General features: G+C 45.1%; 1 protein-coding gene across 1 annotated transcript in view; it reads right to left on the reverse strand.

Moving 5' to 3' along the window:
• The window catches only part of FANCD2 (FA complementation group D2), a 909,275-nt gene that overhangs the window by 363,532 nt on the left and 531,719 nt on the right, over positions 1-14,024 (reverse strand). Inside the window, exon 32 of the mRNA XM_078661284.1 lies at positions 8,583-8,701. Coding sequence (XP_078517410.1) covers positions 8,583-8,701 — 119 coding nt within the window. The remainder of the gene's footprint in view (positions 1-8,582; positions 8,702-14,024) is intronic.

The following is a 14,024-nucleotide window of genomic DNA, read 5'->3' on the forward strand; positions in this document are numbered from 1 at the left end:
CTACAAAGAAAAGCTATGCTGAAATAAAATACCCAATTGGCATCTCTGGCCCCTGTCAGCCCCTAGTAAATGGTACCCTAGGTACCCAGGGCATGGTGACCAGAGAAGACCCCTGAGGGCTGCAGCACTTATTGTGCCACCCTCAGGGGCCCGGTACCATGGCTCCCACACCCTGCCTTTGCAGGCTGAGTGCCTAAGTACAAACCTAAAGCAAGAGTGGCCATGGCACACATCCCTGTGTCCAACATATATGGGACACATGCTGACCCAAACCATAAGCACAGCCGAAATTGCGTTTGCAATATTATTTTCTTATGTACATTTTCCTCTTGTCCATTTTTACACCGTTATTTTAATCCATTAATAATCCACATGTTCACTTGAAATACTTTTTAGTCTTCATGCAAGGAAGCGCCATTTTCCAAATTTCTAATGCTCCTGCTGGGCCATCCGAACCTCACGTCAAGAACACGACTGAAGCCAAATTCATCCAAAGCAGTTTAATAAAATCCAATGCATTTCGGGCCTCTGGGGCCCTTCGTCAGGGAAAACTAGAAACAACAATAACACATGTTTTACTGTGACAACCGATATGTACACTTTTAACATTTAATGTTTAAAGTCGCCCGCTCTTCTTTATCTCAAACAGTTCCTTTGGGAGGGGTATGTTTCACCCGACTGGTAATAAGGAAAGGAGCAGATTGAGATCGGTAGCAGTCCGTGAGAAAGTATGGTAATTAGTTCATTGAGAGACAGGAAGACACTAATGTGAAACTGTACGGGGTTTGGTGGGGACCGAGATATTAGGCAGAATGTATTTTAGTTACAGCAACTGTTTGAGATAAAGAAGAGCGGGCGACTTTAAACATTAAATGTTAAAAGTGTACATATCGGTTGTCAGAGTAAAACATGTGTTATTGTTGTTTCTAGTTTTCCCTGACGAAGGGCCCCAGAGGCCCGAAATGCATTGGATTTTATTAAACTGCTTTGGATGAATTTGGCTTCAGTCGTGTTCTTGACGTGAGGTTCGGATGGCCCAGCAGGAGCATTAGAAATTTGGAAAATGGCGCTTCCTTGCATGAAGACTAAAAAGTATTTCAAGTGAACATGTGGATTATTAATGGATTAAAATAACGGTGTAAAAATGGACAAGAGGAAAATGTACATAGGAAAATAATATTGCAAACGCAATTTCGGCTGTGCTTATGGTTTGGGTCAGAATGTGTCCCATATATGTTGGAGTTTAGTTTCATACGTGCAGTTTGGGCTAGGCACGACGCATTTAAGCACGCCATGACAAAATTGAAGTTTAGAATTTCGGAGAAACTTAGGTGAAAATAAAGGTGTGCAGCTCATACTAATATGATGTTTACACATCCCTGTGTGCCATGCCCACAGAACCCACTGCCCTGGCATACTTCAGTCACCCCTCTAGCTGGGTGCCCTATGCCAGAGGTGAGGGCCCAGGTGCATGAGCCCTGTGCCCCTACAGTACCCAGGGCCATTCCTGGGCACTGTAAGTGCAGTGTTGCCATTTAAGAGTAGATGGTGCTGGGTAGATGGGTGGTGCAGCACCATAATGGCTTCACTGAAGACTGACAAGTTTGGTACCAAACTTCTCAGCACATTAAACCCGCACTGATGCAAGTGTGGGATTAAATGTAAAATGCACAAGAGGGCATCTTAGAGATGCCCTCCAAAAACCCGAACCTACAATCCACGTCTGGGCGGAGTGGCTGCAGAGGCTGCCACACAGCAGATATGTTGCTGGACCCCTGGGTAGAGAGCCTCTCGCTCTCCTGGGTCTGCAGCAAAGCACATCCTGGGCAAGGTGCTATGTCTCCTCCCCAAGGATGGACAGGGGGAAGCTTCAAAGGCATACCGCCTCTGAGAGCTTCTCCAGACCATTTGCTGTACCCAGCAACCAGCCCCCACCAGTCCTACCCCCACTCTGGCGAGAAGACTGGCGGGAAAAACTACGTCAGGTGAAGCACGACCCCGGGCTTCGGCCATCTTGTAGATGGGGAGCCCTGCCCAATCCCAGCTAGGCTCCTGACCCCCTCCCACAGGAGAGGAGCAGGCTAGGGGGTGCACTCACCCCAGGACAGGGACCCATTGGTCCCTGCCCTTGCCCTACCGGTAACGCCCCTAAATTTAGTATTTAGGGGCTCCCTGAACCTTCCTTCCTCAGATCCAGATATCCAAAAGAAGATCAAGAAGAAGAAGACCTGACATGCAGCTGCTAACAACAGGACAACAACAACTGACTTGGCCCCGCCCTACCGGCCTGTTGATCCTGGAACCTGCTCCTGCCTAAATCTGGCAACCTCCGCGGACAGCAACCTTGGGACACCCAGAGGACCTGCCTGCCTTGACCCTCTCGACGATTGGGACTCCCATCAGCAGAGGCTCTGCTGCAACAACCCACCTGGTGCCCACCAGGAAGCTCCGGACCAGCCCACTCTGCACCAGCCGAGCCCGGGCGAACCCGAACCAAGACCTCGAGGACGTCCCCCCGGCGACTGGGACCCGAAGTTCAGTGCCCAAAGACCCTCCTCGACAAACCAGCCGGCGCCTGCAGACTCAGAACCAGGGGCCACCCCAACCGCGACCAGCCGAGGATAAGCTTTTACGACCCCCAAAGACACCCCTGCACCCGGCGTCCCGCGTCCCCCTGTGCCACGCTTTGGGGTACCTACCCGTGCTCCAACATCCCAACTTACCTCTCGAAGTGCTGGTCGCCGTGGAGAGTCACCGTCCCCGAGCCTGTAGCCTTTGTTCCTTTTTCAAGATCCTCATTGGATATCATTCAGCGCCCGACGGCTCAAAAGCACCCTGCACCCAGCTGCCCGAGTGCCGCTGGCTGTGATCTCTTTGCCCTATCCTACTTCCCCCCTCTTGCCCCGAGCAAGTGACCAGGAGCCCAGCTCCCAGAGCCGCGTGGCCTGCTCGCCAGCAGCCACCAACCGAAGGCCCCCTTTCCCTCATTGGATAACATTGGGCCTACCTACCTCTGCACCCGGCCGCCCCTGCGCCCTGGGACTGAACTAACTGTACTCATATGACCCCGGGGCACCCCTGAGTCTATACCCAGAACGCTAACTTCACCAACCAAGTACTCACTTGGAAACCGGTAATTCACTTAACTGCCGTTGGATAACATTGACCCATATTTGACTCGAAAATGTTCTAAGTGAGAAGTTTTGGAAACTGAAAACATTCCTATAAAATCAGCCAAAGTCCGAATACGAAAATACTCACCTGTGATCAGGAGAGAAGCCAGTACCGTACCTTTCAGCCCAGTACTGACCACAAAAGTAATCCCTAGCGGGTTTACTAGTAACCTGTATTTTCTCCATAGGAACCTATTGTCTGCTTCTCTATGAAATTTCTTCAAAGTGTCTACTTTTGAAAACTGCAAATATTCTTTAAAAATCATACGAAATACTGAAACGCAATTACCTACCTGTTTTGAGTTAAGCCCCCAGTGCTGGCCCTAGGAGACTAGTGCTGGGTTACAAAAGTAACGCGATCGTACTTTACCTGTAACCTGAATTTCCTCCCATTGAATAACATTGTGAGAATCACCTCGAAAAGTTTCTAAGTGTGAACTTTTAAAACAGCTTCATATTCAGGAAAAATCATCACTGTAACTAAAACGTTTTTGCTAATCCGGTATCAGCTTAGACCCGAGGACTGAATCCCAATTCTAGTCCTGGAACTACCAAAGTAATCCATAAAGTAATCAACTGTACTTTCCTATGAAAACCCATTGCGCTCAATGCTAGAGTGTGTTACAGAACTGTATTGCTTATTAGCTAACCTGTAATTATTGTATGTACAAACTTATTGCTCCTCTGCAAAGTATTTACATGAGAGTACTCGTAACTTGAAAAGTATATTTTTATAACTGTTGGTTCTAAAAATAAAACAACCATATCGTTGGATATACAAACAATTGGCCTGGAGTTCAGTCCTTGAGTGTGTGAAACCTTTTGCTGACTGAGTGTGTACATCAAATGCTTTACACTGTCCTCTGGTATTGCCTTACTGCTCGACCAAGCTACCACTTTGGAGAGTAAGGTCAGTTCTGACTTTAACCTCTGTCATACCTCTGGGGTTGGTGGACTCTATATACAAAATATTTCCTTCTAGTCCAGTATATATAGAGCCACTTTCTCACAGTGTGGAGTTGGAAAACCTAAGAAATCCTTTAAAAATTGTACTGAATAACAAAAACGATTTTACTTACCTGTTTTCAGGAAATGTCGGAGTGCAGTATCCAGGTATACTGCACTGTGTAAGAAAAGTATTCTAAAGAGTAACTTGCCTGTAATTTTACTCCAAAACCTATACAAAGTATATGTATTGTATTTCCAAAGCATTGCATTTCTCAGTAACAGTAATGTAAATCAAAACAAAGTGCATACACAATTGCAGTCCAAACTGTGTTACACCTGTATATTTACTGCAAAGTATTGATCACTTACCTGTGCCAGGCTTGCTTTGTTCTAGAAAATAAAATAACTAAAATAATATTTTTTATACAAAAACAATTGGTCTGAAGTTCAGTCTTTTAGTGTGAGAAATCATCTGCTAATTGAGTGTGTACAACAAATGCTTAACACTGTCCTCTGATAAAGCCTTATTGCTCGTCCACACTACCACAAATAGAGTAAGGTGCTATATAACTTTACCTCTGCCTACCTTTGGGGTTCCACTGGACTCTGTGCACACTATACCTCACTTTGGTATAGTATATACAGAGCCAGCTTCCTACAACAGGAAGCTGGAGGAGATTCTAAGCCACTTGCATCACCTACCGGTAACGCCCCTAAATTTAGTATTTAGGGGCTCCCTGAACCTTCCTTCCTCAGATCCAGATATCCAAAAGAAGATCAAGAAGAAGAAGACCCGACATGCAGCTGCTAACAACAGGACAACAACAACTGACTTGGCCCCACCCTACCGGCCTGTTGATCCTGGAACCTGCTCCTGCCTAAATCTGGCAACCCCCGCGGACAGCAACCTTGGGACACCCAGAGGACCTGCCTGCCTTGACCCTCTCGACGATTGGGACTCCCATCAGCAGAGGCTCTGCTGCAACAACCCACCTGGTGCCCACCAGGAAGCTCCGGACCAGCCCACTCTGCACCAGCCGAGCCCGGGCCGGGCGAACCCGAACCAAGACCTCGAGGACGTCCCCCCGGCGACTGGGACCCGAAGTTCAGTGCATAAAGACCCTCCTCGACGAACCAGCCGGCGCCTGCAGACTCAGAACCAGGGGCCACCCCAACCGCGACCAGCCGAGGGTAAGCTTTTCCGACCCCCAAAGACACCCCTGCACCCGGCGTCCCGCGGCCCCCTGTGCCAAGCTTTGGGGTACCTACCCGTGCTCCAACATCCCAACTTACCTCTCGAAGTGCTGGTCGCCCGTGGAGAGTCACCGTCCCCGAGCCTGCAGCCTTTGTTCCTTTTTCAAGATCCTCATTGGATATCATTCAGCGCCCGACGGCTCAAAAGCACCCTGCACCCAGCTGCCCGAGTGCCGCTGGCTGTGATCTCTTTGCCCTATCCTACTTCCCCTCTTGCCCCGAGCAAGTGACCAGGAGCCCAGCTCCCAGAGCCGCGTGGCCTGCTCGCCAGCAGCCACCAACCGAAGGCCCCCTTTCCCTCATTGGATAACATTGGGCCTACCTACCTCTGCACCCGGCCGCCCCTGCGCCCTGGGACTGAACTAACTGTACTCATATGACCCCGGGGCACCCCTGAGTCTATGTCCAGAACGCTAACTTCACCAACCAAGTAATCACTTGGAAACCGGTAATTCACTTAACTGCCATTGGATAACATTGACCCATATTTGACTCGAAAATGTTCTAAGTGTGAAGTTTTGGAAACTGAAAACATTCCTATAAAATCAGCCAAAGTCCAAATACGAAAATACTCACCTATGATCAGGAGAGAAGCCAGTACCGTACCTTTCAGCCCAGTACTTTGCTCGACCAAGCTACCACTTTGGAGCGTAAGGTCAGTTCTGACTTTAACCTCTGTCATACCTCTGGGGTTGGTGGACTCTATATACAAAATACTTCCTTCTAGTCCAGTATATATAGAGCCACTTTCTCACAGTGTGGAGTTGGAAAACCTAAGAAATCCTTTAAAAATTGTACTGAATAACAAAAACGATTTTACTTACCTGTTTTCAGGAAATGTCGGAGTGCAGTATCCAGGTATACTGCACTGTGTAAGAAAAGTATTCTAAAGAGTAACTTGCCTGTAATTGTACTCCAAAACCTATACAAAGTATATGTATTGTATTTCCAAAGCATTGCATTTCTCAGTAACAGTAATGTAAATCAAAACAAAGTGCATACACAATTGCAGTCCAAACTGTGTTACACCTGTATATTTACTGCAAAGTATTGATCACTTACCTGTGCCAGGCTTGCTTTGTTCTAGAAAATAAAATAACTAAAATAATATTTTTTATACAAAAACAATTGGTCTGAAGTTCAGTCTTTTAGTGTGAGAACTCATCTGCTAATTGAGTGTGTACAACAAATGCTTAACACTGTCCTCTGATAAAGCCTTATTGCTCGACCACACTACCACAAATAGAGAGTAAGGTGCTATATAACTTTACCTCTGCCTACCTTTGGGGTTCCACTGGACTCTGTGCACACTATACCTCACTTTGGTATAGTATATACAGAGCCAGCTTCCTACAACAGGAAGCTGGAGGAGATTCTAAGCCACTTGCATCACTCAAGTAAAGTAACCAGCTAGCCTGCATAGGTAGTGGAACCGTGTGTGAAATGGGAAGGGGACACACCACACCTTCTGTAGTACCTCCACAACCATTAACCCCAGAAGGAAAAACCAGAGGAAGGGAGTCTGAGACGGTCGGCTCCATTGGCGTAACATCCGTCGCCATAACCGAAGCTAATCAACACCAAGAAGGCGACGCCTCGACGTCGGAAGGAGCGTCGATCTGCGTCAACAGCACCAACATCAGAACCGTCAGTAAAGAGTCTGACGCTGACATTGGAGTCGGCAGACCAGAAGCGGAAACCGAAGTTGGTAGCCTTGACAGGCTGTGCACTGGTGTTGCTAAGGTGTCAGAAACAGGAGGCTGACCTGAAGCCAAGGGAGAATCCGCCAGCTAGGGCATAGGCACAACCTCACGCACTTCCCTGTGGCCCAAGGGTGCTCTAGAGGTAGCTGATGACCCCAAAATAGAACAAAGAGATTGAGAATATTGCCTCATCTGGGTCAAAGACACCCTGGCCCCAAGATAGGTGGGAAGAAGCAGGCGGACTCATGCCCAACACTTCAACAGAAGAGCTCGCACCAGCGGTACTTGACGTAGGAGGGAGATGCCAATGCCTAGATTTACCTCTGGACGTTGAAGGGGAATAAAGCCCGCGACAACCACTCCTAGAGGTGCCATGCGGTTGGTCCGTAGAGCGCGTAGGGAACTAAGGGCAACAAGAAGATTTTGATGACTGTGACATCTGCGCCGTAAGGAACTTCATCCAACGTTCTCTTTGCGCCTTCGGTCGGAGCGGATGACAGGAGTCATACTCGTCAGAGTGCTGGCGCTCACCCTGACACCACATGCAAACCGAGTGAGGGCCCATGGCAGACATTTGTTGTCCAGAGGACTCAGAAGGCTTAAACCCAGAGGACATTGAATAAATGTAGAAAAAGGCACACTGCTCTGTCGATGAAAAACGTCAAGTAGGCTGAAAACAAGCAGAGGAACTGCAGTATAGATCTGTGATGCTAGCACATAAAAGAAGGAACTAACATCAGCGTGTCCGAGGAGAGCTTATATGGACTCCGTGGACGTCACAATTAGTGGACGTCACATTTAGGAGACGACGCCGCTATAGAGATACTCGACTCCCTCTACCGACGCGCACGGATACTGCTGACAAAATTTCCGGATCCAGTTTGGTGCCTGGGTTGGATTCTAAGATAAGGAATCTGTGGCTAGATGTCTCTATCAGATTACCTTTTTATGTAGATATGTATCTATATATTTATTACTTTACTCCTATTGAAAAAACTTCAACTCTCTCCAAATTACTACTTGATGTCTCATCCTATAAATCTTTCAATATATCCTCTACCTCCACTCTCCGACTCATCCTATGCCTCATTTTACTGCTATGATTTCCCAAATAACCCTTTCTAGACTCTTCCCTCCTCTATCGCTCCTTTGACTCATCCCAAAGCTCATTTTACTACTATGATCTCCCAATTGACACTTTCTAGACTCTAACCTCATCTATCGCTCTTTTATCCTATTCAATCCAACTAACAGGCTCAAATGTCCACTGCTTCAATTAACAACTTAAATTTACATATACTAACCCACCACTAATCCACTTTGGGTTCCAGAGTATTGTGCTATGCGCCTAAAAGCACTTAAACACCTTGTCAGGCGTAGTAAACACTCTTATAATTACATGTCAATTGTACTATTCTTTCATTGGGTTAAAAAAAACATTTTAAAAAACATTCTGTTTTTCACAGTTTAGCCATGAAGAATTTGACATGCAAGACAAACTCACCATAGAAACATAGTATGGAAAACCTGCAACAGCAGCTCATAACAGAAGGACATGAAGTGATGCTCTTTTAAGTCAACGCCAAGTGCATCCACAACACCATGATTTTCTGTCATCAAAGTCTACAAAATAGAAAACAATATGTAGGATTAACATTTATATACTCCATGTTCTACTGAGTTGTTGATCTGTAACTGCTCCTAGAGTCTTCACATTTCTGTAGCTTTTTGTAAACATGATGAACTTTGCACCAAACATGTCCTTGGAATTTATGAATGCATCCCAAGTTATATGGAAGCCTGAAGACTATTTGGACATAAAAATGGTTGTAAACATAGGAAACTCTGCCAAAGCTATTTCTAGCGAAACAAATAGGTCCACCGAGTTCACCCGAGTCCTCACAACCATTCCTCATAAAACTACTTACTGCATTCATCACTCACTTTAAATTCCAACAAATATTTGCAATGGAATAGGTTTCGCATTTGCGCGAGTTAGAGCTATTGGCGCTGTAACTGTTTTTTACTTTTGTGTTTTGTAGTGGAGTGGAGTTGATGTATGTGATGTGTAGTGGATTGGCATGCAGTGGAATTATGTGGATAGCAATTATTTAGTATTTAACGTGTAGGAATTATGTGGAGTGGGATTCTGTGTTATGGAGAGTAATTATGCGGTATTGTATTTTGTGTTGTGGATTGTTATGTAGTGGAGTTTAATTATGTGGCGTGCAGTTAAATTTTGTGCTGTGATGTGGAATTATGTGGTGTGGATTGTATGCATGTGGTGTGTTATGTAATTGTGTTGAGTTGTATTATGTGGTTTCTTGTTGAAATATGTGGCGTATAATGGAAAAATGTTACGTTGATTTGTGTGGCGTGAAACTGTGTGGCAGTTGAGTGAAATTTTGATGATAGGAATTATGTGGCTTGGTGTGGAGTGCATTTATGTGGACTGTTGCTATGTGGTATAGATTGGTTCTAATTGGGGTATATTTATGTAAGAGTGAGAAAATATATGCACTCTAGTGGAGTGCTTCAGACAAGAAAAAAGCAGTTTCCTAAAAGGAAGCGATGCAATGACACAAGTAAATTAGGAATGCTCCAGGGGAGGAACAGACACAGAATGTACAAGACAAGCCATCGTATAAAAAGCATGGAAATGAGTGACTGTAAAGTCAACCAATGGTAAGCAGTGGGCTTGCTGCAAGCCCCTTTATGCTTTTGGTAAAACCACTATCAGACAGCTGTACAAGTGTGTACGTATGAGTAAATATTTTTAATAGGTGCAACCCCATGTTTTGTAAATTAAATGACTTCACACTTGTAAACACTTTATGAAAGATTGGTATACATTTAGTAATATGTAATAAAGTAGCTCTTAATAATATACAACGTTATAGGGCGAGGTGAAATAGTATGTGAGGAGAAAGAAGGAGACATAAAAAAATTTCAAGCAAAAGAATGAGCATTATGCATAATATTCCAGGTCTGGTGACTTAGTGGAATTATACAGCTGTTACAAAAATATGTGCTTCGCCTTTCCCAGAGGTTTGAATCCTACAGGAGGTCAGCTTAATAATTACCATTAAGGTGCGTACGTAACAATAAGCACCTATTATTGTGTTCAAAGATAACTCTAGGGCTGAGCATGCGCCATACAATTACAGGGTATGTGCTATTAATAAAATGCACTAGTTTATTACATAAAAATAAACTGATCGTTATTAAGTTTGATTTTCACAGAACCAACGTTCATGTTGAACAAATTACTTACCTTCGGTAACAATCTATCTGGTAGAGACTTAGTCTAGTGAAGATTCCGTAACTTGTGAACTCTCCCCAGTCATCAGACTGGATGAGTAAACCTTTCGCAGCTCCGCAACGACGTCGACTCCGGATGTGACATCAGTGGAGCAATATAAGTCTCCTCCGGCACACTGATGTCAGTTTCTTCTTGAATCTTTGCGCACCAGATGCGCAGAGACACCAAAGAAACTGGCAGTGGAAAGAGTGTGCCAAAAAAGAGAAATAGGAATAAAGGTGTGATAATACCAGATATTGAGTTTTGAGTGAAAAGGCTAAGAAAGCAATGAAGCACAAGCCATGTCAAACATTAAGCAGTGGTGCATAATACAGCCTACAAGTAAAACATCTTCCACGCCACTGAACATATACCAAAGGAAAATTTATGGTATGGCAATCCAATACAAGACCCAAGACAATCCCACCTGGTCTGGAGAGTCCCACCATAACATAGGTCAGAGACAGTGGAGTTGAAGAACAGGTGTGGAAAGGAACAACCACTCCCACACTATAGGTCGCTCAGTAATGAAAATGAGTAGAATGACAACTCCAAGACCAGACCTATAGGTCGTTCGCAGAGTGAGGAGGATGGGCGGGGGCGCACAGGAATCTGCGGTCTAGACTATGTCTCTACTAGATACATCTTTACTGAATGTAAGTAACTTGTTCATCTGATAGAGACATCTAGCCGTAGATTCTTTAACTTGTGAATTATATATCATAGCTATGTGCCTTAGGAGGAGGAGGGTCTGCAAACTAATCCTACAACAGTGCCCGAGAGAAGCACCGGGCAGAGTGTTAAAACCGACCAGTGCCACTTGGGAGTAGATAAAAAAAAAAAAGAGACCAGGCTCTTTCATATAAAAACGTGGCAAAGGCCATACAAAAATACCAAGAAATATTGACAGCAGAAAATAATATTCCATGTATATTGCATAGAGTGCACGTCCACCCGTAGGCATTTTAACGCTAATGTACAGATGTGAATGGGTACCCAACTCAATGGTACCTATAATATCGATCTAATTGGATGAAAGGCTGAGTGGACCCACTGGAATGTGAACGTATGACCAAGAGGAGGGACAGAGCTCCCCGCAATGCACACAGACTACAGAGCAACCAGATCTGCCTAAACAGCGGACGGCATCTACCTTGGGATAAGAGAACTTGTGGACCAGAGGAGCCAAAGACAAACAAATGTATGGGATGAAAGCATTAAGAAAATAAGAAAAGTGCAAATGGACCCTTCCAACAACCACAAGGTGAGTTAACTCTTACACCGCAAGTTGAGGAAGAAGTCCAAGGACCAATAAAGAGGAACAGATAAACCAGGCAAGGGAAACCAAGCCTGAAGGGAAGTAGGATAAAATCCTAAACAAAAACATCTGACAAGAGTCAGAATGCAGAGAGCAAATCCACAAGGGCACAAAAACCTAAGAACGAAAAAGAAGCATGAGGTATCCTGTCCTGCTAAAAGCAAAAAGAAGGACCACAAGAACCAAGTCACTTAGACCATGCAGGATAAGGCCCTAGAGAAACAGCATACACCAAACGAAGAACCAGAAGTTCTTCTGTGGAGAAAAGCTCACCCCCTGTTTTCTCACCTCTCTTTTTTTGGGGCGGAAAAACAAAACAGTCATGGATCTGGATATCGAAAATGTAAGCAGTCTAGATCAAGAAGACCCAGCACTAAGCATGCGTATAGGCCTGAGAATTGCAATAATGTAAAGAGGTAACAACCAAAACACCGCCCTACTAATAAAGATATGGAGGTGATCTGTGACGCAGCCCTGTAAGACACGACAACTTCCAAAGGGCACTTTGTGTACAGACTGAGAAACAGAACTGAAACCAGCCCAAGTCCCAAGCAAAATAATAGTGCAAAAAGGAGGCACTCCTCCAAGAATAGTGCGGAACAACGGTGGCTGCTAGAAGTATCCCAAAAGGCAAGTACTCCCCAAGGGAATGAAACATGAAAGAGAACACTTGTCAAATAAGCATGTAAAAATACACGGAACTTAGAAGGTCAAGATGAAGAAACAAATAGACCTATGGAAGCTACCCAATAGGATATCCAGGTGGATAAATCACCCACAAGACAGATGGGGGAAAATGGGGGAAAACAAATCTGATCGTAAGGCCAACAAGCACACATAAATATAGACATAGAACGGATACACACATATATATGTCCTCAAAGGAAGAACATGTCCATACAATGATCTCGCGACAGCCATAAGGCATAGAGGATAAGAAATGCGTTACTTACCTGTAACTGCAGTTATCCAGTATTGGTATCTTTCATAGATACACATGCCTGAATCATTCCCCGTCGTCGGGGTGGGAGTCCCCGGTACATAAAAGAGTAATGTCATAAAGACATATACATAGTAATAGGCCAGAGGCCTTTCATTAGTAACATATCCATGTCCTTTTGTAAAAAGTACTGAGAGGGAAGGGGTCCCAGTGAAAGTTGACAAATTACCACAAATTAAATAATATTAGTATTACACTTAATGAATCTACAATGTTTTATTCACAGTGTAGACGAAGCCAGGATATAGTATCCAACATTACTCATTTACGCAAGGTTCGAAGGTCCTGAAGGAACGCACCCCATCCTTCTAAAGACGCATCTGTAGTTATCACATGTGGCGAGACTGGAAGAATGAACGAAAGACCCTGCCTCAGATTCTGTGGGTGAAGCCACCAGTTCAGGGCATGGACAATGGTACATCGTCGAAAGATCCCCTTCATTGAACCCACTGAGCGGATAGCGCCTCCTGAAGTGGACGCATACGAAGGCGGCAGTGTGGAACCAACAGGATGTTCGAGGACATCATTCCTAACAAGGATTTGTACAGGCACACCGTGATGGACTTTTTGGATTGAATCCGGGCGGGCAAGGTCCTTAATTTCAATTGACATTCCTGTGAAGGGAAAGCCTTTCTCTGAGTAGTATCTAGGACAGCTCCCAGGAAAGTGAGACACTGGGACGGCTGAAGGACGGATTTCTCTTCGTTGAGAGTAAGTCCCAGACCGTTGAAGAGCTGAAGACAGGCGTTGGAGGACTTGGTCACGCCTGCGAAAGTAGGTGCCTTGACGAGCCAGTCGTCTAAGTACGGGAAGACCTGGTGATTTGTTGGCGGAGGTACGCTGCTACTGGAGATAGACATTTGGTAAAAATGCATGGTGCCGACTTCAGGCCGACAGGCAAGACCTGAAACTGGTAGTGCTTGCCCGCCACCGCGAACCTGAGGAATTGCTTGTGGTTCCTGTGGATTGGTATATGAAAATACGCGTCTTGAAGGTCTAAAGACACCATGAAGTCGTTCGCATTGAGGAGTTGCAGCACCTCCTGGATAGACACCATACGGAATGACTGTTTTTTGAGGTATTGGTTGAGGTCTCTCAAGTCCAATATAGGTCTCCATTTTTTCTCCTTCTTTCGAATTAGGAAGAATCGGGAGTAGAATCCCTTGCCGTTCTGATTCCGGGGGACTCTTTCTATCGCTCCTTTTTTGAGCATGAGGGAGAGTTCCAATTGCAGCAGATGCAGATTTTTGTGCAGCATTGGTTTTGGCGGCTTTTGAGGGGTTGTTTCCACAAACTCCAGAGTGTCCGAATTGAACAAGTTGGAGGA

The sequence above is a fragment of the Lissotriton helveticus genome, chromosome 9, assembly GCF_964261635.1.
Source record: "Lissotriton helveticus chromosome 9, aLisHel1.1, whole genome shotgun sequence".
Classification (NCBI taxonomy): Eukaryota; Metazoa; Chordata; class Amphibia; order Caudata; family Salamandridae; genus Lissotriton; species Lissotriton helveticus.